This window comes from Triticum urartu, chromosome 1 (assembly GCF_003073215.2).
Source record: "Triticum urartu cultivar G1812 chromosome 1, Tu2.1, whole genome shotgun sequence".
Lineage (NCBI taxonomy): Eukaryota > Viridiplantae > Streptophyta > Magnoliopsida > Poales > Poaceae > Triticum > Triticum urartu.
Window position 1 is genome coordinate 17,573,558 of NC_053022.1, and position 24,629 is coordinate 17,598,186.

At 43.5% G+C, this 24,629-nt stretch overlaps 2 protein-coding genes across 2 annotated transcripts; both read right to left on the reverse strand.

Annotated features, from left to right (window-relative positions):
* Positions 1 to 632: 632 nt before the first annotated feature.
* LOC125543264 lies at positions 633 to 10,214 on the reverse strand. Its single transcript, XM_048706560.1, has 3 exons — positions 2,949 to 10,214; positions 1,702 to 2,048; positions 633 to 1,447 (listed from the first exon to the last, which is right to left on the reverse strand). The coding sequence occupies exon 1, from the start codon at positions 7,562 to 7,564 to the stop codon at positions 5,732 to 5,734; it is 1,833 nt and encodes a 610-aa protein (XP_048562517.1). The 5' UTR covers positions 7,565 to 10,214; the 3' UTR covers positions 633 to 1,447; positions 1,702 to 2,048; positions 2,949 to 5,731.
* Positions 10,215 to 14,949: 4,735 nt separating this feature from the next.
* LOC125540518 (multicopper oxidase LPR1 homolog 2-like) lies at positions 14,950 to 18,154 on the reverse strand. Its single transcript, XM_048704166.1, has 3 exons — positions 17,915 to 18,154; positions 15,216 to 16,721; positions 14,950 to 15,128 (listed from the first exon to the last, which is right to left on the reverse strand). The coding sequence occupies exons 1-3, from the start codon at positions 18,137 to 18,139 to the stop codon at positions 15,075 to 15,077; spliced, it is 1,785 nt and encodes a 594-aa protein (XP_048560123.1). The 5' UTR covers positions 18,140 to 18,154; the 3' UTR covers positions 14,950 to 15,074.
* Positions 18,155 to 24,629: the final 6,475 nt, after the last annotated feature.

Here is a 24,629-nt window from a genome sequence, read left to right on the forward strand (position 1 = left end):
TTATGAAGTAGTAGCATTACTGGAACAGTATCAACGCACATAACGGAACTTTTCTATACGAAATGAAGTTGAAACTTGTGATTTTAGTGCAATAATAGTTCGGCGTCAGTATATTGTTTGGAGCTGTGAAATTTATAATGGTTTTAGAGTTCACTTGCTGTGAAAATCTTGTTCAATTCCCAACTTCACCTGAACATGCCCTGTGTTAATTTGGTTGGCACTTATAATCTCCCTTTGATGCCATTTTGTGACAAGCTGTTCCTGATTCATAAATTTACTGCAGGAATTTTTCATTCATGATATTACGTGTGGAACTTTGTATTTTTTGTACGCCCTCGTACTTGCTACACTGACTGTACCAGCGTGCCTAATCTGTTGCCTTTACCAAATACAAATAGGACTACTGAAATGTTAACACCAAGTTTGATCTCAAAGATAGTTAACTTACCCTGCTCAATTCTTTGATCTAAGACATTTGGAATATCTATGCATTGGGTACATCGCAACTGCAGTGAACAAACTTTGGAATAAGTAGATATGTAGCACACTGACTTTGTGAAAGAAACTGCCATCACTTGAAACCAAAGAAATGAAATGTAAATGCACCGACCCATGACACATGTACTCCCTCTGTAAACTTTTATAAGTCTTTCACTGAAGTAGTGATCTAAAAAGTCTTATAAAAGTTAATAGAGGAAGTAGTACACCATCGTATAGTACAAGTTCGACAGGTCTAAAAAGAAAGTCTGAAGCAAATCAATATCAAATAATTTAGCTTGTTTCTTCTGAGAGAGCTAGCTAGCTAGCTAGCTAGCTCTATTTCAGAGTCTTGGCCCCTAATTTGGCCGTGGAGTTTCGATGCCAGTTTAACGATGGACTCGAGGGTTTCAGTGTTGTCAGGAATTGTCGTTGTCCTTGTTCCAGTGGCAAAAACCATGCAGCTCTCGAGATCCACCATGTCCTCTGAAACGCTGGAGAGCAAATCCATGAGGCTCTGCAGGTCAGCTCGTTTGGCGATGGTGCTGCGACCATCCACCATGTGTTTCTTCATGGTTGCTATCACCATTCTGGTCGTAAGCTTCATCACTGTCAGGCTGTCGGCGGTCATGAGATCCCTGTTTAACTGTACCAACTTCGTCGCAAACCTGAATGCGACACCTTCTCCTCGATCTCCTTGGTCTCCTTCTCCCGGCGAAACTGCATTGACGTCAAGGTGTAATTTCTCACATGCCGTCACACAGAGGGACAGAAGGGCAAGATGCAACTTGTGGTGTTGGTTTTGCCGAGACGATGAAGTATTGTTGTTGTTGTTGTTACTGACATTTACTTCTAAAACAGCATTACCATCGACAGCGACTTGGCTTTCGACGTCGGTACCTGGTCTGGCATACGTGGGTTTTCCTGCTTTTCCTGTCGACCCAAAACCAAGTAGTATTTCTCTAAGCACCTGCAATGATTATAACAATAGAGTGCACATATTAAGAATAGTTAAAAGTAACAAATCAAACGCAATGCAAAGAAATGCGCCCATTGCTATGAAACGGGAATGAATGAATAGCTGAGCACATGGCACCTGTGATAAGCTATCTAAAAATCCAAAGGGGGAATGATGAATAACTGACTGGAAGGAGATTCACTTTCCATGTATGCGTTCCAAGAAAGAAAGAACATAGATTAATATGCAAACAACTATGCACGTACCCTTGGCATCACACCCGTCATGGCATTCTTGAGTGTACCGAGATATTGATCATTCCAATTTTTTTTTGCGGGGAATCATCATTCCAATTGTAATGAATACATAGATGCTCTAGAATTTCTGCTGCAGTTTTTCTGCATGTGTTGATCTCATCATCTGAAACTATTTTCACCAGAGCACCAGCAAAGTCGGAGGCATCGTTCTCCTTGGGGAAGATGGTGGCAACGTTTTTGCTCCCAAAAAACAGCACCAGTCCTTTACCTGCAGTACCTCTGATGGACCCGTCACTAGTATCACCATTAACAAAGACTAGATCATCGATGGCGCGCGTTGCTGCGCCCGTCTATTTCTACAATAGAATGGTAGGAGCTTACATAAGTATATGGACACCGAAATCAACATAAATATATGTAGCTGATAATTTATCACAACATTTTCAATGTGCTCATATGTCTTAGTCGGTATTGGTCATCGGACTTTTACTCTCTAATTGTTCCATTTCTTATTGATGTCTTCTAAACAATTGCAGCCTGCACCCAAAAGATGATCTTGTGTAGGCAACAAGGAACTAAAAAGAAAAATTGTGCTTGACAATAAATAAGATATTACAGAACAGAAGGTTATAGTAAGACAATTTTCATTGACACTGAAGTCAAGAATAAAATGTTGATAAATAAGGGAAGCTATCTCAATTGGAACATTGTCTTGTCTGGTACATGATGTGAGTGTCGATTTGTTTTTTTACATATCATTTGTGATGCTACTGCCAATAAGAAAACAAACTCCACCTCACATGTGTTATATTTGAAAGAATACCCAGTCTTACAATTAAGGACAGGGCCCTGTAGAGAATAAAATATGGATTTATGCTTGACAATAAAATTGGATATTAGAGAATGGAAGGATTCCAGTAAGACAATTTTCATTAACACTAAAGTAAACAATAAAATATTGATAAATAAGGGCAGCTATCTGAGTTGGAACATTGTCTGGTCTATATGATGCGATTATCGGTTTTTTTTTTACTATCATTTGTGATGATACTGCCATGTAGAAACAAACTGAACCTCAGATGTGTTATATTTTGTGTTTGAAAGAATATCCAGTCTTACAATTAAGGAGAGAGCTCTGTAGAGAATGAAATGGGGAGCTAACAACGGTAAGACAAACTTTGTACTTGGTGAACCCATCTTTTGGACATAATTGAAAGATTAAGCAAGGGGTGTGTGAGAGGACATAATTTGCATACCTTGAGAAGCTGCAGTGTGGTTGCACTTAAAGTATGCCCAAAAAAATCGGTTCCTGTTGGTCTTCAATTATTGTGGCGCTTTATAATATATGTCAGCCTCTTAGAAAAATGAGATATTGTATATAACCACAAAAAGGCTTCACTGGTAGACTCAGAATACTGTAGGCTTCATTCAACAAAGAACTTAGTACATGCTTTGCTGTACAAACATTGACAGAGATTATGTCACCATGGAAGATACACTACATAAAAGTAACATAATCAACTTTCTGAATTACACAATGGTCATGATCACCTCAGAAGTGTTTTTTTTTTCTGTATCTCTTTGTGCCATTTTAGTGCTAGCAACACTATTTAATCAGTTTCTATATACTCCAGTACCACTATAGATTGACAGATTCTTTTGGTATAGTTGATTGCAATATAAATGAACTGAGCAGGTAAATACAGAAAAATTATGATCTTCTATGAAGTAATATTGAACATCAATTATACCATAAGTTACCTAAGCACTAATAATCACTACAATATATTGTCTGACTGAATATTAGTTGGTTCTGCAATGATTAGACATACTCGAATCTATTTATTTGCATTCATGAACCAACTGTAAACCACTGCGGTGTGAGTTATGATGAATTCCATTCTATTTACTCTATAAATTTCCGTAAATATGTTTCAGATGCAGTCCAGCGACACTTGTAGTCTATGTTGATTTTTATTTTTGGGTGCTCTATACACAAGTTGCTTCGAGAATATGGTTACTGCTACACAATTAACAATTCAGCAGGAGCAAACATCCCAGAACCACGGCAGGCCAGATGAATATAACCACCTGCCTACCTGGCTACATGTTCTAACACTTCCCATCATTGTATGATGCATATGCACTTGGTCTTAAAGATAAGGTTTTTTGGGCACAGGGAGAACATATGAAGTGTGTGTTTACTGACATAACTACAAATTAAGCTAGCATAAACTACAATTTAATGTGCAAGCATGTAAGACATGAATAACACTTCCAGTAAATATGTATGTCTTTCTCCAATTTTTCTACCAGAAGCTATGGGTCTCTCAAACTGCCATGTTAGACAGAAAGATGTGTATACTTTGGCATGTATTGGGACTTACTTTTGTTTGACGGTGCACCTCCAGTGTGTTTGTGATTTAGCGTGAGCATGACATGATAATTATTTGGCTGAATTTTCTATACTTGCGCATTGCTTTGTAGTACGACAAATGGACAATCATTTGATATTCAGCCTTGTGGGTTGCGGGAAGAAGCTACGGCTGTAGCCCATAGGAGAGTGGAGGCGCGTGTTGATCAAACGTCGTGCCTGGCTCGAGGGGAGTGGTGTTGCAGAGGAGCTTACCAGGACAAGTTACCCAGGACCCCAAGGCGGCCGATGAACTCGAAGAGAAGCAACCTCGTGGATGTGTGACTGCTCACCTTTGCGATCCCTAGACGCTGGGTTCCGCTGGCAGGTAAGTCATCTTGGAATCCCACTCGAGCAGGTCATGATCGTGGCTGGCAATGCTGCACGTTTCACTTGGATCTCGCTCGAATGCGTCAGCTGGATCCCAATAAAATCACTTTTGTCCACTTTCGTACTGCACCAGTCAACATATTATGAATCTACTTCATCGCCTGATAATCAAATATCAACTTGTTTAACTTGAATACTTTTATCCTACGCTTAGGTGCACAGTTTGGAAATAATGATAGAAACCTCAAAATAGAGCAGATTCTGCCGGTTGAACATGAGAAATTTAGAGTAGGATATACTCACATTGTAAAGTAAAGTTAGAAGAATATCCTCTCTTGGATGTCACTTATGTGCCAAGCCAAATCATAAATCATGGTACAGAACATGCCCTTCATCTACTAATTATAGTTCACATGAAAAAGATAAGCAGGACTTATAAGCAAGTCTTATAATTCTAGAGCACAAACCAAGTATTGCAGTCTCATTTGCTCACTGGATTTGATAAAACTTTCCAAATCGCATTAGAAAAATATTATTGTAATTTGACCTGACAGAGAAAAGAGATCAAGAAACGCTTCACTTCTAACTGATGGAACCACCGGCTTGTCACCCGTAGCCTGCACACATTAAAACCCCAAGAAAAATCTCTGTCATAACGAGAAGGAGGATTTTCCTGTAGGTACATAGGCTGCCGAACCATCTGGCCGAGAGCAGTGCTAGCAGCCGGTGATTGAATTCTTAGTGGACGAACCCAAGCTGGAGAGTTGGTGCTAGCGGCTGGAATCAACTCTGGCAGGACACGTGGACAGAGAGATGAACAGTATGAAAAGTGCCCGGTCCGCCGCTGGATCGAAGTCATCGTGGTCGCGGCCGGCAGCGCCGCGCGCTTGTCTTGGATCCCGCTCAAGCATGTTGGCTGGATTCGCCCAAATCGCGTGCTCATCACGCCGTCACCTGGACGGATCGCCTGCGTCGACCGGCACGGCTCGCCTGCGTCGACCGGCACGGCTCGCGCGTTTCACCATCCTGCTCGAGCGCGTCGCGCGCGTCGGGGGCGGCTGGATTCCCCTGTCACCGATCCACCTCCTCTGTCCAGCGAGCAGTGAGCACAATGAGCGGACGATCCACATCCCCTGTCGAGCGAGAACGACGGTGTTAGATTAATGGGTGGCATAACCGGCCCAGTTTACCACATGGCTTGGATTCGGCCTCTGGAATAGCAGGCCATAGGATAGGACAGCCGGGCCAGTTGAGGGAGTGATGATTTTACACATTAGATCTGACGGTCAGAAACGTTTAGATCACGAAAATGGACGGCCAGAAATCCAAATCGCTGAGAGAGCTCGCTTTAGGCTCGGTTATACTGTCTTTAATGCTTACCAGCATCTTAATGAAATCTCCTCTGCTTTCAGTTTCGTCCATACATAGTTGCGTAAGGATCTGCATGGCGTTCATCTGCAGCTCCCTGCCCTGGCATTCTTCACACTTGACGATTCTTCCGATTGTGGTGATTGCTTTCTTGTTGCTCGAGATCTGCCGGCGCAGCTTGACCCTAGTCTCTCCCTCCGCGGCCACGAGCCGGAGCATCACCCTCAGCGATCCCTCAACTACGCTAGTGGACCATGCACTATGATGTGTGCGGTGCACTAGGTCGTAGCTAACAGGCGCCATGATCTTGCAGACAAGATTTTTGGTCTTGCTTATGATTGTGCAGTTGTCCGCACTGTCTGCAAGACTCCAAAGGATACGCAGGCCAGTTAGCACCAGTTCTTTGTAGCCGTGGAACGGATTGGTATTTCCGTTCCTCTTCTTAGTCTTGGGAAATAACCATGCATAGATGTCCAAGTCGCTATCCCAGGGTAATTCTGATTCTGACTCCGACTCCGACTCCAACTCTGACTTTGATGGCGATAAACAAGTGCCACTACTGCTGCTACACCTGCCTTGTTCCTGATATTGACCATTGTTTGTTTTCGACGATAGTGGCTGGGTTGCCACACTTGCTTCATTTCTCTTTGACGATGATTGGTGTGGTAAGAGCCGTTGGTATTCTTCGAAGGTGTTGATAAGTGAAGATATGTACTGGATCCCTTGGGGGAACTGCTCCAGACGAATCCCACTGGCGACGTGCTCCACTATCCTAGCAGCGGCCTCCCTCTTCTTTTGGTCATATGAGTGGCTTGAATCTAGTGCATGAAGCAGTTTCTGCAGAATGTGAGCAGAAGATGTAGATCCGATCAGCTGCCTGATCACCCTGCGCTGTTGCACAATGATCTCCTCTTCTGTTCGAGGACGATGCTGCTGCCACCACTTCCTCCCCTGCCTCTTCTTCTCCCTCCTCTCCTGATTATTCTCCTCTTTATTCTCCATTTTAACCAAAGAAGCTCCAATATTGCCCTCTAAATCTGATAGCTTCTGCCGCTGATTTCCTTTTTCTCGTTTGACCAAATTAGGGGCTTTAATCTTGTCCGAATGCTGCCGGGTGAGTAGTCTGTCCAGTATCAATATCCCGGAAAGGCAGTTGCCACCGAGGGGCGAGCTGGACTCCACGAGTTCTACAGCATACGTGACGAGGTTCCTTCCTCTCACGGAGGATGGGTTCTTCGAGCATCCCCTACTGATTTCGAAGAAGTAGCCTGAAATTGCACAATCACCATCTTGGAAGCCGTAAGCTTGGCTCACTTGTTTCACTACCCTCCTCAACCAAAGCAACAAGATGTTTCTATAAAGGAAGAATGCACCCTGGACCACACACATGGTGTACAAGATAGTATGCGCTGGATCCATGTTTGTTCTCTCCTCAGGCTTGTCGCTGTAATGGTCGTGGTCCATGAGACCGCGTACCGATATCCAGATGGTGATGAACAGCCCACAGATCATGAGCAACTGCAGAAAGTTCAGGCAGAAGGACAATACCACAGCGTGAACCAGCACTACCACCGCTGCAATAACTTCCCTAACGACTGCCAGTACCTGGCGATTACCGTATGCATTATCAGCCAGCTGCCGGTTGGGCGTCACTAAAATTTTCACCGCCCTCAGGCTCCAGACCAGATTAGCAGCAGAAGTCATCCTTTCACCGAATGAAACATTGATGATGTTTGTACGCGCATTCAAAGTTAGATACATGCCAGTCTATATATAAGCAAGTGATGTGAAACAAGATTAAGCAACAAAACATACGTATTTGTGAGGACGACATCTTTAGGAGTTTTTTTGGATCCATTTTTAATTTTACAGATATTCATACTATACGTTTGGAACATAAAAGAAGACTCTCTTCTCCCTAAGCAATGAAAATTTCTTCTCTGTTTTGTCTAGATCTCGCCTTCTTTCATTTACTCCCTCCTTGTGAAATTAGAGTTTTCAAGCTGCAACTTGGAATGTTATCTATATATTGATATGTTCCTAGAAATTAAAGTGCATAATTTTGAAATACTTTTCATGACAAAAATAATACTCTTTTCCTTTGAAGTGTCTCAGTAATCAGTTTATATGATGATAGACGAAGCTGCACATAAGTTTGACTGCATGCCCCATCGTCTCAATATTCCCTTCACATGTCGACAGAAGATTGACTACATGATTTTTAGGAAGCCTTCTTTATCTATTAACCCTTACTATCTTCTAACTATCCAACGGTTTGTAATCCGGCTATTATACAGTCTCCCTTGCATGAATTTTTGGTGTCATATAACATGACTATGCTGGCATCAATGACATAGGGGTAGCCCGTGCACGTAACTCTCGCTTGCATCGGGTCCGAGGAACGGTCCAACCACTTTGAGTCTCTTGTATGCAGCCATAGTCCAAATTTCTGCATGGGGCTGTTTTCAGGACTCGAACCCGTGACATGATGGTCACAAGGCAACAACTTTATTGCGCCAAGACTCCCCTTCATCTATTATTTGAATGATATAATTGAACACTATTGTTTCTCAATTAGTGTCTTCATTGATAACAAATCCTATAAAGTCATTTCCACGCGACAATGTTACTACCAAAATTGACCCTAGGAGTTCATCAATGCTCCTTACTGTATATATTGGCATACCGCCACAATACTCTTTGTATTGTACTAAATTTGTTGCTTATGTGATGTATGAAATTGGTTGATGAATTGATGTTTATATCATGCGCGTGATGTGCATGAACTGGTGCGTTATGTTGTGCTTCCAACACTTTGGCTGTCAAATTGACGTTTTATGTGTGCAGGGGCTATGACTGTTAAGAGCAGGGTTTGCTCTGCCAATATTTTACAACACTTCAGGCTGGCATGCATACAGAAGACGTCGCAGAAAAAGTCATTTCCGAGGTGAGTAAACTGAACAAAGCGCCTTGAAAACGTATTTGTTTTACACTCGAAAAGGTATCTAATATGTAAAATCACAAACCACCATGGAAAGGCCCACTCCATGGCATGCCTAAGGCCCGCCCCGGAAAGGGGCTACCTATCTATGGGCTTTAGCCTCAAACCTCACCTACCTTCTTTTTTCAAATTCAAACTCTACCTATACCTATTGTAGTTCCCGATGGAGAATCCAACATGGAATGAAGACTGGATAGTAGTACAGCACACGTGTTTTAAATGTGATGTCAAAAACAAAGAAAAGATGTGATGTGGAATGTCAAACAGATCCTCCCGTGGCTAAGCACCCGAGACTCCACTCCTTGTCATAGCCATGGACCATGGTTCAAATTTTGAAAGAAATCCATGAAGCTTGTTAATTTTGACGAGCATCGGAATATTATTGACCTTATAAGATTAGATCTCAACCAAATTAAATTAACAAAATTCATCCTAAATATTTTCGATATCCGCTAGTTTGGTCAGTCGATTTGAGTGCTTTTCTACCAAAGGAAATGTTTTCAAATTTTTCCAAACTTTAAGATGTTTCGATGATGACCGGATTGTTGTGTTCAGGAAATTCTAAACTCTGGTGGTTGCAAGACATGGGCTGAGCCAGGATTCCGAATTTGGGTGTATAGAAAAAAATACCACTGGTCAACCATTGGCAGAAAGGGCACACAACCTAGCTGCCTCACTCTGGAATTCCAATCAATTGGGAAATTGTAGCTGTCATCGGGAGGGCTTTGTGCTTAGATAATGGGCTTTTGAGGGAAATGATAAGGTTGATTGGGCTAAATGAAACTACATTGTCAATCCTTATATCCACATGGTACTGCATACTTGTCTAAAAAAAACAAGGTGCTGCATAGAATTGTATACACCTAAGATGTTGATTTTTTTTGGCACAAATAAAGGCTGTGCAGATGTGCAGATGTACACCCAGCTACCTAACTGGCTCCGCCCAACTTTGCTTCAACACAAATACTAATGTGGTCGAGGCCACATTGACCAGCCGTCGTTCTCGACCAGACCAGCTAGTCGAGGTGGTGTCGATCGACCATCGTTCTCGACCAGTTATCTTAACTCTCCCAAAAACGGGCCCTTGTACTTGATTGAGCATTCTTATTATTAGAGATGCGTGAGACGAGAAGATGTATACTAACCAGAGAATCTGCACAAGGATAATCAGCGTGAGACGCCAGAAATCATCCTTGTCGATGTTGGAGACGAATCCGCCGAGAAGAACCACCGTGGTCCATGTGACCACCAGGTACCCTATGCCTCTGAAGGCGAACCACATGTACGCCAGAAGCATGGCGTAGCCATTGATAAGCTTCACTTCCTCCCACTCGGAGTCGTACCTCCTTCTAGCCATATATCCTTCACATCAAGAGTAGTAGGTGTGGGCTGAGCTTAACTAACTTGCACACGTACATAGATAACCCTCTGCATGAAAGTACGTAATGGGTGTGTTTATTTATGCGGTAAACGAGGTTGGATGTTGAACAGCAATCAAAAGCGAGGACGCGTAGTGGCCGTTGCTGCATATAATTTCAAGAATTCAACAGCCAGCTTTGTTCAGCTCAGTGCATGCCAACAACCAACCAGGCTCCTTTTTATCCAAACAATGAAAAAGGCAAGCCCCTAAGTTTTGTTTTTCTATCAAAACATGTGTTGATACCTCTTTTGCATGCCTTTTTAGCACCAAGAACATGGGCCTACTAATTCTCATTTGTATTAGAACTTGTTCTTTCTCAATAGTTATCTAGAACCGTCGGTGCGATGTGAGATTTGTGCACTGTTCCATAATTTTTTATCAGGGAACAAATGCTGGTTCTTCCCTCTAGATGACCAAATCCGGTATGTATAAACACATTTCTAAGATTGACATAACACTTTCCTGTACAATTGAAACAATAGAACAATTGATGATTTTTTTTATTGCTCATGGTGAACACCTTTAATCTTTATGAACAAGTCTTTAAAATGTGTTGGGAAATAATAAAAAATTCTCAATGTGGATAGACCAGCAGGCGTATTCCTTTCTAACTATGAAAGCAAGTTGTCTTGTGTATATCAGTATATGCGAGTTTACTTCAAAAAAAAAGTATATGCGAGTTGTTCTAGCTTTTTATTCTGATGAAAGTCGTGCTGGTATGGCAGGCAAACAGTCTCTGTGCCCGCAAGAAGAAATCACACCCCTTTCCTCTACACATAAAAATTGGTCTGAAAAGTACATCTTTTTCTAGAATACTACATCTTTCACCCATGCAATAGAGAGGTAGTGGGAAAAGATCGAGGAGGTACTTTTTTATTTTAATTTACCCTTAAAAATATATGATTGGAAATTGGAGTTCACATAATGTTGAATTCAAATATTTATTCCTACAGTATAAGAGAAAAAAATTGAATCAAATTAATGGATTTTATCACCGATCGAGGTGCTTTGGCATGAGGAAGATCGGACGATTCTTCAATTGATATGGATGGATATCCTAGAAAAAGGTGCATATGCGTTTTTTGGGTGGATTTGGATCTCGGCCATTTTTCTGGATTCTGGCTAGAATCTGGGCGTGGAAGGGCTCGTACTGTACATCGTATGTGTGCGTTTCCAATTCCATCGCATCAAGCAGAGCAACATGCAGCTCGTTCGTGGTGTTTGTTTTGCCTAGGACGGGAGGAGGCACCGTTGTTGGTGGTGGTGACTTGCTTTCGACATCAGTACCCGATCTGGTATATCCCAGCTTTCCTTCTTCATTTGTTGACCCACAACCATATGTAAAGTAAGGAAATGTGCCCGTGCACCGGCGTTGCCGCAGCGTAGTGGCTGCGGCGGGATGGTGGCTAGGGCGACGGCTACGATGGGGCAGCTGCGTTGCGGCGCATGGAGCGGTGGTTGTGACCGTGGTGCTGTGTCGGAGCAACCCGCTGAGGTGGACTCAGTACTTCGGAGGCTTCAGGACCGAAGGAAGAGGAGAAGCTGCAACCACGCCACTGAATCAGAGAACCTTTGCATCCAATTTGTTCAAGGTGAGCGACTGTAATACCTTTGTGTTCTTTTCTTTTCTATTTTTGTTACCAATTTGGTTCACTTTCTGAACATGCATATGCCCTTTTGTAATTGTTTGTCAGTGCTAGCCTTGCTGCACCTTTGGTTCATCAAAAGAAAGGTGATGTGGTTGCAATCACTCTAGAAAGGTTGGGGAAATTCCAATCGATTGGGGAATTGTAGCTGTCATCGGGTGGGCTTTGTGCTTAGATAATGGGCTTTTGAGGGAAATGGTAAGGTTGGTGTTGGGCTAAATGAAACTACATTGTCAATCCTTATAGCCACATGGTACTGCATACTTGTCTAAAAAAAACAAGGTGCTGCATAGAATTGTATACACCTAAGATGTTGATTTTTTTTTTGGCACAAATAAAGGCTGTGCAGATGTGCAGATGTACACCCAGCTACCTAACTGGCTCCGCCCAACTTTGCTTCAACACAAATACTAATGTGGTCGAGGCCACATTGACCAGCCGTCGTTCTCGACCAGACCAGCTAGTCGAGGTGGTGTCGATCGACCATCGTTCTCGACCAGTTATCTTAACTCTCCCAAAAACGGGCCCTTGTACTTGATTGAGCATTCTTATTATTAGAGATGCGTGAGACGAGAAGATGTATACTAACCAGAGAATCTGCACAAGGATAATCAGCGTGAGACGCCAGAAATCATCCTTGTCGATGTTGGAGACGAATCCGCCGAGAAGAACCACCGTGGTCCATGTGACCACCAGGTACCCTATGCCTCTGAAGGCGAACCACATGTACGCCAGAAGCATGGCGTAGCCATTGATAAGCTTCACTTCCTCCCACTCGGGAGTCGTACCTCCTTCTAGCCATATATCCTTCACATCAAGAGTAGTAGGTGTGGGCTGAGCTTAACTAACTTGCACACGTACATAGATAACCCTCTGTATGAAAGTACGTAATGGGTGTGTTTATTTATGCCGTAAACGAGGTTGGATGTTGAACAGCAATCAAAAGCGAGGACGCGTAGTGGCCGTTGCTGTATATAATTTCAAGAATTCAACAGCCAGCTTTGTTCAGATCAGTGCGTGCCAACAACCAACCAGGCTCCTTTTTATCCAAACAATGAAAAAGGCAAGCCCCTAAGTTTTGTTTTTCTATCAAAACATGTGTTGATACATCTTTTGCGTGCCTTTTTAGCACCAAGAACATGGGCTTACTAATTCTCAGTTGTATTAAAACTTGTTCTTTCTCAATAGTTATCTAGAACCGTCGGTGCGATGTGAGATTTGTGCACTGTTCCATAATTTTTTATCAGGGAACAAATGCTGGTTCTTCCCTCTAGATGACCAAATCCGGTATGTATAAACACATTTCTAAGATTGACATAACACTTTCCTGTACAATTGAAACAATAGAACAATTGATGATTTTTTTATTGCTTATGGTGAACACCTTTAATCTTTATGAACAAATCTTTAAAATGTGTTGGGAAATAAAAAATATTCTCAATGTGGATAGACCAGCAGGCGTATTCCTTTCTAACTATGAAAGCAAGTTGTCTTGTGTATATCAGTATATGCGAGTTTTCTAGCTTCTTATTTTCTGATGAAAATCGTGCTGGTCTGGCAGGCAAACAGTCTCTGTGCCCGCAAGAAGAAACCACACCCCTTTCCTCTACACATAAAAATTGGTCTGAAAAGTACATCTTTTTCTAGAATACTACATATTTCACCCATGCAATAGAGAGGGAGTGGGAAAAGATCGAGGAGGTACTTTTTTATTTTAATTTACCCTTAAAAATATATGATTGGAAATTGGAGTTCACATAATGTTGAATTCAAATATTTATTCCTACAGTATAAGAGAAAAAAATTGAATCAAATTAATGGATTTTATCACCGATCGAGGTGCTTTGGCATGAGGAAGATCGGACGATTCTTCAATTGATATGGATGGATATCCTGGAAAAGGGTGCATATGCGTTTTTTGGGTGGATTTGGATCTCGGCCATTTTTCTGGATTCTGGCTAGAATCTGGGCGTGGAAGGGCTCGTACTGTACGTCGTATGTGTGCGTTTCCAATTCCATCGCATCAAGCAGAGCAACATGCAGCTCGTTTGTGGTGTTTGTTTTGCCTAGGACGGGAGGAGGCACCGTTGTTGGTGGTGGTGACTTGCTTTCGACATCAGTACCCGATCTGGTATATCCCAGCTTTCCTTCTTCATTTGTTGACCCACAACCATATGTAAAGTAAGGAAATGTGCCCGTGCACCGGCGTTGCCGCAGCGTAGTGGCTGCGGCGGGATGGTGGCTAGGGCGACGGCTACGATGGGGCAGCTGCGTTGCGGCGCATGGAGCGGTGGTTGTGACCGTGGTGCTGTGTCGGAGCAACTCGCTGAGGTGGACTCAGTACTTCGGAGGCTTCAGGACCGAAGGAAGAGGAGAAGCTGCAACCACGCCACTGAATCAGAGAACCTTTGCATCCAATTTGTTCAAGGTGAGCGACTGTAATACCTTTGTGTTCTTTTCTTTTCTATTTTTGTTACCAATTTGGTTCACTTTCTGAACATGCATATGCCCTTTTGTAATTGTTTGTCAGTGCTAGCCTTGCTGCACCTTTGGTTCATCAAAAGAAAGGTGGAAGATCTAAAGCCAAAGGTAGAATAGGGAAAAGGTAAAAAAAAAAGGCCCACAAAAATTGGTTGGCTCAAGCACCTTGCGTCATTCTGAAGACAGAAACAATTAGAGCTGCTAAACAGAAGCTAATTTACACTCCACGCTGTAAATTCTCACAGACTATGGAATTAGTCCAAGCCTTTGCAATTTTCTGCTGCCATGGGCCATGGCTGCTTGACATGAGCCTCGCAAATGGCAAGGCCAAGATATGTACTATCTCAATTATTACCAATCTAGCTTGAGTATAGTAGTAGTAGGAGGAATAGCCTTCATATACTATTTTTAAAAGTAGGCACTTTATTATTAAGCAACAAAGTTACACCGAGTATTCCAGATACAATCCGAAGAAAAAGTACAAAGACTAACTGAGTTCATACAAGATTTAGGGCCAGTTCTTTTGGACGATTCTACCAAAATCGCCCTCTTCCCCAGCTTCTCCCAGAGTCATCACTCCATATGTTTTTTACAATCCTAACTAATTAGACCTTAACTACATAGGGGCCAGTTATTAGCTAAGGGCCAGTTATTAAGGTGCCGACGAACGTGCTTGAAGCCTTGAAGGTTGCTGAAGAGAATTCCTTCAGATCCTTGATGCAGCTAACGAACAATCTTCATCGGCCTCATCATTTCGTTGTCTTCATGATCCAAAATCTGCAGTCCAAATAAGGACAAATGTCAATAAACACAATTTTTTACAAACTAAATCGATGCAGAAAATGTTTTCTGCTTGATGCTTACATGGCAATGGTAAACGTAGCCGGGGCCGGCGGTGACGTCGAAGGGGAAGCGGCCGCTCTTCCCCGACGGCTCCTCCAGCGGCATGAACCGCACCAGCAGCGTGGCCACCGTGCTGGGCCGCACCTTGAACACATTCTTCCAGCCGCGCTCCTGCCGCGGCACGACATGCGTGCGGCCTCCGGCGAGGTGCCGCTGCATCCCGCACGCGAGGGCGTCGTTCCGGCCGCCGGCGCCGCTGCTCGCGCTCCCCTGCATGCAGTCCCTGAACTCGTTGACGCGCTGGAGCGACCTCTGCCTCAGCACGGCGAAGACCGCCAGGTGCACGTGCAGTGGGTGGTTGTCGTCGTCGGTGAGGTTGATCACCTCCCACAGCTCCGACGTGCCCTCCCGCGGCGACTCTGTCACCGGGTCCGTGTAAGGGACGCCGTTCAGGTACATGTGCGTCGGCTCGTCCGTGCCCTTCTTGGCGTACTTGTACATGGCGATGTGCCGGGTCACCACCGCCTCCCGCGCGTCCGGCTTCGGGTACCACGGCATCAGCGCCGCCGGCATGGTGGATGGGTCATGCTCCGGCTTCCTCGCGACCAGGAACTTCATCACCGCCACTGTCTCAGCCTTCTCGTCAAGGTCACCGGGGTATGGCGTCGGCGCGTTGGACCGCAGGGTCACCGCGTCGTCCTTGGCGCCGGCGAAGTCGACGACGACGTCCGCGATCTCGGACGGCGCCAGCAGGAACTCCTTCGTGGGCACCGGCCTGGCAAGGTACACAGAGTCGGAACCGACATGGACGAAGCGGAGGCCACCGGAGAGCGAGAGACGGAAGAAGCGTGCATTGCTGGCGTTGAGGATGCGGAATCGATACCGCCGGCGCCGCACGCGGAGGAAAGGCCAGGCCTTGCCATTGGCGACGATGACAGCGCCAAAGTACTCCGGCTGCCACTGCGGGTGCACCTTGGGGTTGTTCCCCGTGGCGTTCATGAAGAGCGAGCCGTCGCTCTTAAAGTCACGGTCGAACAACACGAGGTTCCGGTCGAACTCCTCGCCGGAGGGGAGGCCGAGGGGCGCCTCGGCAGCCGGGTCGGACACCCGGTATGCACCGAGGAGGCTGGCGAGGATGTTGACGCGGGTGAGGCCCATGGCGTGGTCATGGTACCAGAGGTTCCCCGGAGGCTGCTGGTTTGGGTACTCGTACGCCGGCGAGGAAAAGTGTGGGCCCGTGGCGGCAAAGCCGGAAGTGAACCACGCCATGGAGTTGCCATCGGAGCTGGACTGCTGCACGCCACCGTGAAGGTGGGTGACGGTGGGGACCCCGGTGCCGTTGCCGAGCCCCGCGGCAGCGAGCGATCTGTCCCATGGAAGGATGTGATCCGGCGGGAGGTGGTTGGTCCACGTCACGTGTGTGGGCACCCCCTTCATCGCCACGATGGTCGGGCCCGGTACAGTGGCGGTCTCCCTGCTGGCGCCGTAGGCGAAGACCCGCGTCGCCGGAAGGTCGCGGTGGAATTTCTGTCCACAAAGAGAGAAATAAAAAAAATGCAATTCAGACAAATTGTCAAAGGGCCGGGGCTTGACTTTGCATGATCTTTGATGCACAACTTGAATGTCGTGTTTGTCTTGCAAAACAACTGTATTTCATGTACATATATTTATACGGATTTAATGCACATATAATAAGTGAAAATCATAGTAAAAGTTATGTGATGAAGACTAGAAAAATTAAAATGTGTCTTATATTTTAGAAAGAAAGTAGCACCGTATATTGAGAATCCTAACTGACTGCGCACACTTGCGGTTGCTGAATCATGTGGATCAGCGCATGCCTACCACACATGCCGCCACCCAAAGGGCATAGCCAATGGTTAGCCCCAAAAGCGCTGCCCCGGAGACCAGATAGGCTCGGATGCCAGTTTGGATCAAAAGCTAATGCCTCAAATGTGTCAGTGTAGCCTGCAGAAGAGTCGGGCACTTCGATGAAGAAGTGAGCAGAGAGAGAAAAAGACTGAAAGAGTGGTCCCGACGCAACTGAAGCATGCAAGCCATGGTTGACAGCCGCACTCGCACCTCGAGCTCCTCCGCACGGCCTTCAGCTTGTGCACCCGCATTGGCTTCGAACTAGTCGGAGGCGAGGTCCATGCGAGCGGGTTTCCGGGAAAAATGCCTCGACGATGCTGGACCCAGAAGTAGCGAAGTTGTCGTCTGCCTGCGGCGGCATTGAAACTCACCCACCCACCGTGGCCTTGAACTGCTCAGGGGGGAAATCCATGGCAACTGGTTTTGGAAGAAAAAAGTGGTGGGACTTAATCCAGGAGGAATGATTTGGCACATAATTTTTAGAAGAAAAAAAATGGAAACCTTATTCATTTGGTTTCAAAGTTCTGGTTAATCCCATTTAATCATGCATGAAACTAAGAAAGTATCTGCACTAAAGCCAGGTCTTTTTTTCTTGTCTAATGAATGGAATACTTTCTTTTTCGTTTCTGAAATGAAAACCTCGAGATATATGAAGAAAAGAATACTGAATGAAAACTAGGACATGGGCGGCGTCACCACGCGTGCACCATCGTCACCATAGTAGATGCCGACACAAACGGAATTGGTAAATCTCAGTCGACTGAGACTTCGATGTTATATTCTTAAGATCTTATGTGCAGATCCATGCAAAAAAAAAGGCCAAGAATATGTTGTTCGTGTACACGTACCCATATGGTGTCGTACATGCCGATGATGAGCTCCCCGGCGATGAGCCTGCCGCGCTCCGCCACGCCGTACCCACGCAGCACTGGCATGTCCGGTAGCTCGTCCACAAACTTCTCCAGCCTCCCCACGTCTAGCAGAGGAACACCCTGCCTCTCCCCCTTGCCCTCGCCAGCCGCTGCAGCTGCCACGAGCAGCACACACATGCCGAGGAACCTCCCCTTCACCATTGGCGTGACGCAAACGAGAGCACCGTGTGACTCCGCTTTGGTCCCCTTGGATTTCTCCCGCGAAAGAGAAGAGAGGTTCCACTGAGGCAGTCGACAACTCGGTCTCTCGGCCCTGTGTTGTCCCCTGGCCTTGGCTTGGTTCTCTCCTTTAAATGCTTGAGAGAGAGAGAGAGAGAGAGAGAGAGGAAAGAGGCGGCAGGAATATCTGTGGACTGGTTGCTTGTTTGAAACATAGAAGAGATTTAAGGTTGTAGCTTTAGACAGATTCTATTTGGTTCTGTCTTTTCAATGTGAATGAATGTATGAATGGATGCCCTGTAGGGTCCATCTGGGTCACATGGGATCTGAATTAGGAGCGGTAAAAGTTTAAAGTGCCACAAATCATCGTATCTGAATGGTTGAGAATTTGCTAGCCATTCATGTCTAGCACAAATTTCATTCAGCTTCATTCGTCTTTTATCTTTATATACTAGATAGATAACTGTTCGTGCGTGCAATGGACATAATCGTATGTATAATCAGGCAATGATGATTATAGACCAGATGACGGGCATCACCTGCACGCACACAGAATATCCGCATATGCCCTTTATTCATCTATATCATGGTCCCAGAGGGCGGGCGACGGTCTGCCCTTGTCCGATTACAGCATCCGAGGTCGCCGTGATTTTATGTATGCTTTCTATGGACGGGGAGATCACGTTAATTACTAGGTGGATTCCCAAGCTTAGCCTGTAAGCAACCACCCACGCAGAGTCGATCCACACCATGTGCAACTACTCCGCTAAGCGTGCCGTACTATTGATTCCTGACATTAGTTAGCTTAACCTGATGTAGGAGTGCGTAATTTGATTGTTTACTCGTTGGCATGATGTACTGGGGGCAAAAAAAATATGCTTACCGGTGTTAGGATCTCAGTACTCAATCACTTGATAATCCTTGATTAGAGACGAATCACAAGGAGGATAGGGAAAAATGAACGGTGTTAGACTTAGGACCCTAATCACTAGGAAACGTCCCCTGGGAGACGGGGGCAGCAAACGAACTGATCGCTGGTGTATCTATAAAGTAAGTACAAATCCCAAAAAATTGGCATGAGAACTAAGTGCAAAAAGTTTCTCTAGAAAAGGCCATGTTTTGAGTAAATAAAATGTTGTGATGTTTGCTAGGTTTTTTAATCAAAAAATGACATGTCAAATTACAACAAAATTGCCACAGTTCCTACAATATTTTCTCTCAAGTACCGTGTGGCTAAAAATACCATAGTCTATTTAATAAAAAAAGGCCATGGTCTAATAAAAATGCCATGCTACAAAATTATTAAAATGCCATGGTCAATTAAAAAAATCATGGTCTAATAAAAATTCCATGCTACAAAATGATAAAAATGCAAGGTTGTAATTACTAAAAGGGTTTTTATCAGTAATGCCACCGGTTGTGTCCCACTACTCAGTTTTGCCACTAGAAATTTCAACTGCTCAAAAATGCCATCGCTTCATTAGACACATGCTCAAAAATGCCACTAAACACCATTATTGTGATCTCAAATCTCTTTTGCCATGTTATAATGACATAAATACCTATGAACCAACATGCCAGCTCTCCCTCTATCTCACTACAATAAAGTATGGGACCCACTTGATCCCAACAGCGTTCTTATTTTCCTATAAAATTATTTTCTTGGTTACTCCTCACAAGTGGGGCCACACATATCATTGTGAGATAGAGAGAACTGACATGTGGGTCTAGGCTTATTTTTGTCATACAACATGGTCAACGGGTTTGACGTAAAAATAACAATGTCTAATGGCATTTTTGAGCAAACATCTAACAGAACGATGGCATTTTTGAGATATCTAATGGCATTTTTGAGCAAGCATCTCACGGATTGATGGCATTTTTGAGCAGTTGTAACTTCTAATGACAAAACTGAGTAGTGGGACACAACTAGTGGCATAAATGATAAAAACCCTTACTAAAATGACATGGTGTAATAAAAATGACATGCTACGAAATGATAAAAATGCCATGTTATAAAAATAATAATAGTATGCCAAGCTAAAAAAATTCATGGTTTAATTATTAAAAATGCCATGGTCTATTAAAAATGCCATGATACAAACTGATAAAAATATGATGGTTTAATTATTGGAAATGCCATGGTCTAATAAAAATGCCATGCTAAAAATTGATAAAAAATCCATGAAATAAATGAAATAAAAAATGCCAAGCTACAAAATGATAAAAATGCCAGGGTGTAATTATTTAAATTTTCATGGTCTATTTAATGAAATGACATGGTCTAATAAAATAAAAAATGCCATGCTAAAAATGAAATAAAATCCCATGGTCTAATTATGAAAAATGTTGTTGTATGTTTAATAAAAATGCCATATTAGCCACGATAAAAGTGCCATTGTCTAATTAGTAAAAATGACATGCTACAAATGATTAAAAAAATCCCTGCTGCATATGATAAAAAATGTGATGTTCTGAAATAGATAATATTCCCATGTTCTATATGATAAAACTACCATGATCCAGTAAATGATTTTCCAATGTCTGAATGATAAAGATATCATGCTACCTATGATAAAATGTATGAAAAGTTTTGGAACTTGTTATTATCAAGTGAACACAAGGTAACTTTTGCCAAAACAGAAATGTAATGGACACCCAAGTAGAATTAGGGGATTTCTTTTCTTTCCGAAAAGATGGAAAAATCGATGGGCACATGTTTTCTATCAAAAAAAGGAATGTCGTGGTATATACAATACAATTGCCATGCTATCTACAAAAAATGTTCCTACCAATATATTTTTCCATGGGGACACACGTTAAAAAACAGAAGAAATTGCCATGGAACACATTATTAGAAATGCCATGGGACACATTAAAATAAAAAGTTGTCATTCTTATGGATTGGTGAACCTTGACATATAGGTGGATATGGTTCATATTTTGCCATATGCTTTACATTTATCTAGCTATATAATTACCATGTGGCCTAGTACTAACCAGGGAGTTACTACATGTGATTTGTTTCCATAAAAAAATTGTTGTGCCTCTCCTGCATGATGGCATGGCAATTTTGCCATGAAGTTTGAAACAAAACTTCATCTAGCTTTTCCATGTTCTACGAACACAACACCCCCACCCCCTGTGACTAGTTCCAAACAAAATTTCTCTCAAATTAATCCATACATCATGACAAAAGTAGGACAATGCATAACCACAAAAAATCACCTGGGATCTGAAACTATCAATGAGGATAGTGACTACAGGATCCGCCAGGCAAAATGAACACAAAATGCCATACATTAAGGAAAAATTCTTCAGACATGCATCAAAATGAACATGCAAAATTTTCATGGCTGAAGACTAAAATAGCGTGAGGACTTCATTAAAACAACACATGTGTCGTGGCTTGCTGCACAACACCGAGGAGCTTTGGGTGCTCCTCTTATTGGTTCGGTGAGGGGCAAAGAGAGGAACGAATCCCACCTACGTAACATGATGATTTTACCTAGGTTCAGGCCGCTATGAAGTGTAAAATCCTATGTCCTATTAGTGCCCCACAACTCCTCTTGTCAAAGAACTTCATTAAAGTCACCAATGCACACCCCAAAGTATTGTCACTAGTAGAATACGGAGCTTTAGCGCCGGTTCGTAAGGGCCGGTTCCATAACTGGCACTAAAGGGTGGGCACTAAAGCCCCCCCCCCCCTTAGTACCGGTTCGGCACGAAACGGCGCTAAAGTGCCACCACGTGGCGTGAGCTCGCGCCCTGGTATGGGGGACCTTTAGTACCGGTTGGTGTTACCAACCGGTACTAAAAGTTTTTTTTTGAATTTTTTTTTGAAAATTTTGGAAAAAAAATTTGATTTTTTTTTAATTTTTTTTGAATTATTTGATGATTTAGTCTCTAATCACCTCTCTTAACTGCTCAAGTGTGGATCACTCATTCCAAATCATCTAACTTCCCGACCGGTCACCCATCCCTCTCACTACTCCAGCCCAAGCACGCTTAACTTTCGGGTTCTATTCTCCTTCATTTCCGAATCTGCACTTGTTGTTTTCCTAACAATAGTAAAATGTCAATCCTATTAACCCTCAGGAGTTTAGCTTGAGCATGAAGTCGCACATTTCACCGTTTGAGTTTGAAACTATTATTCTAAAAAACAGTAATTATTTAGTAACGCTAATATTTCTTGAATAAGTTTGACCATAGTTTGACCACAGTTTGACCATAGTTTGACCAGATTTGACCAAAATTCAAAAAATTGAAATAATTATTTAGTAACACTAATATTCTTGAATAATTATGTAGTAACATTAATACTTCTTGAATAAGTAGTTTGACCAGATTTAACCAATTTTTTTAAAACAAACTGAAATTTGACCATATCTTTTTTTCCTTTTGGAATTTGAGGATTCTAAAAAATTCCAAACAGGCCATAGGCCGTCTCCATCGGATGCGGATTTTCGTGCTGAATTTTTTGATATATTATACATTTTTTCCGACATCGTATGCAAAAGTTATAGCCGTTTTACATTTTTCCTACACTTTTTGCAAAACATGTCCAAATTGTAGTTTTTAAATTTTCCTAACTAGTAGATGTAGTAATATAACTACCTCTCGAAGGATTTTATTTTTTGAAGTTTTTATCATTTTCTTTTGATTTTTTCAGAACTGAAATGGCGACACACGGGGGGAGGGGGGTAGAGTTTGAAAATTGTCCTATAGTGCCGGTTTGTGTTTGTGTCACAAACCGGTACTATAGGTCAGACCCCTTTAGTACCGGTTCATGGCACGAACCGGTACCTTTAGTACCGGTTCGTGCCACGAACCAGTACTAAAGGTACCGGTTCGTGCCACGAACCGGTACTAAAGGTGATCGTGGGGCCCCGGCCTGACGCCAGCCTGCCACCACCCCTTTAGTACCGGTTCGTGCCATGAACCGGTACTAAAGGTTCAACACGAACCGGCATTAATGCAAATCCGTTCTAACCGGCACTAATGGTACCATTAGTACCGGGCCAAAATCAAACCGGCACTAATGTGCTTCACGTTTGACCCTTTTTCTACTAGTGTGTGCTCTCACTTCACAGATGTTTTATGGTGTCCAAGTCTTGTACCTTAGGCTCACATTAGCTTCCCCGTAAAAGCATGAGAGTCGGCACTGCTCTTTTCCTGGTTTCGAAATGACTGAGTCAATGTGATACTGCAAAAAGAAGTCTTTCATATGGTAGTGACACACTAGATATTCAATGTTTACGAAGTAGTAGAATCCATGATTGAGACGAGAGAACCACACACCAAACATTGGATGTTTTATGATGATGGAAACATTGTCACATTATGATTTTATTGATATGGTAGTCACACTATGGGCAATTTGGCACGCTTGGCGCAGATAAATTCATGAAGGAGAGTTCCAGTTGTCTCTTTGAGCACACTTTTTAGTCAAAAACTTCATATGTGACATTCAGAGCACCCAACAAAACAAATCACCATCCAAATGGCCTAGAGATGTGAATCAATCACATGCTATTTGGATAGCGCCTCTAGAGGGTTTTGCAAAGTTTAATGTTGACAGTGCGGTGTATAGCGATGGTGGCCATTGAGTAGTGGGAGTCACGTGCCAGACCGATCAGGGCAAGTTCCTAGGCTCGTCCTTGATCCCATTCAAGAACATGACCTATCCTGCCGTTCTGGAAGCCCTAGCGTGTCGAGAAGCTTTGGCCTTGGCTAATGACTTGATCTTGTGCAAGGTATTAATTGTGTCAGACTGTTTGGAAGCAATAAAAGACATCCAAGCAGGTAGGGGCAGGAGGCCGCTACGGTGCTATTGTTCTAGTGATTTCCCAGGATACGGATGATTTTGAGGTGTGCAATACAGTCATGAAGGTAGAAGCCACAACTTTGAAGTTGATAGATTAGCAAAACTCTCTCTGTCATTAGGTTTCAACTGTCATGTCGGGCTGAGAATGCCACATGATCGTGTAACTACCACTTAATAACCCTGAATAAAGTTTCATGATCCCACAAATTGTTTTGGCCTATCAACATTAGCTCTTCTTGACCTCCTCTCACTGTCCCTGCAGACGGACCCCAACCTGTTGTGCCACGCAGTAGGACAGATTACAACTTCAATGCCGAGCTATCAACCATACACATGTTGCCTTCTTCGCAAGACAACCTGACTCTCAGTTCTCCCCTTACGGAGGTTGTTGCACCCATCCATCCACCCACCATCTAGACGGCGCTGCCCCTCCTTCTTCCCTTGCGTCGCCAACACCCCCCTCCTCCAGGTGCGACCCTGACCACCGGTGTTAGTTCAACATTGATGCCAATTCGATCTCATGCCTTGCTAGTCTATCATGTAGCCTTGTTCCTCTATATATTGCCTTAGTAGCTAATCGTGGTACACCGTGTTTGGGATGGTACAAACCAGCGATTCAAATATATGAAAACGTGTTTTTATTTC

Bases quoted from the DNA above. Each gene is read 5' to 3' on its own strand.
- LOC125540518 (XM_048704166.1), bottom strand. From the start codon at position 18,139: ATGGTGAAGGGGAGGTTCCTCGGCATGTGTGTGCTGCTCGTGGCAGCT. The intron at 16,722-17,914 runs GTACGTGTACAC...CTTTGTGGACAG, and splicing joins GCATGTACGACACCATATGG to AAATTCCACCGCGACCTTCC. The intron at 15,129-15,215 runs GTAAGCATCAAG...TTTGGACTGCAG, and splicing joins GCTACGTTTACCATTGCCAT to ATTTTGGATCATGAAGACAA.
- LOC125543264 (XM_048706560.1), bottom strand. From the start codon at position 7,564: ATGTATCTAACTTTGAATGCGCGTACAAACATCATCAATGTTTCATTC.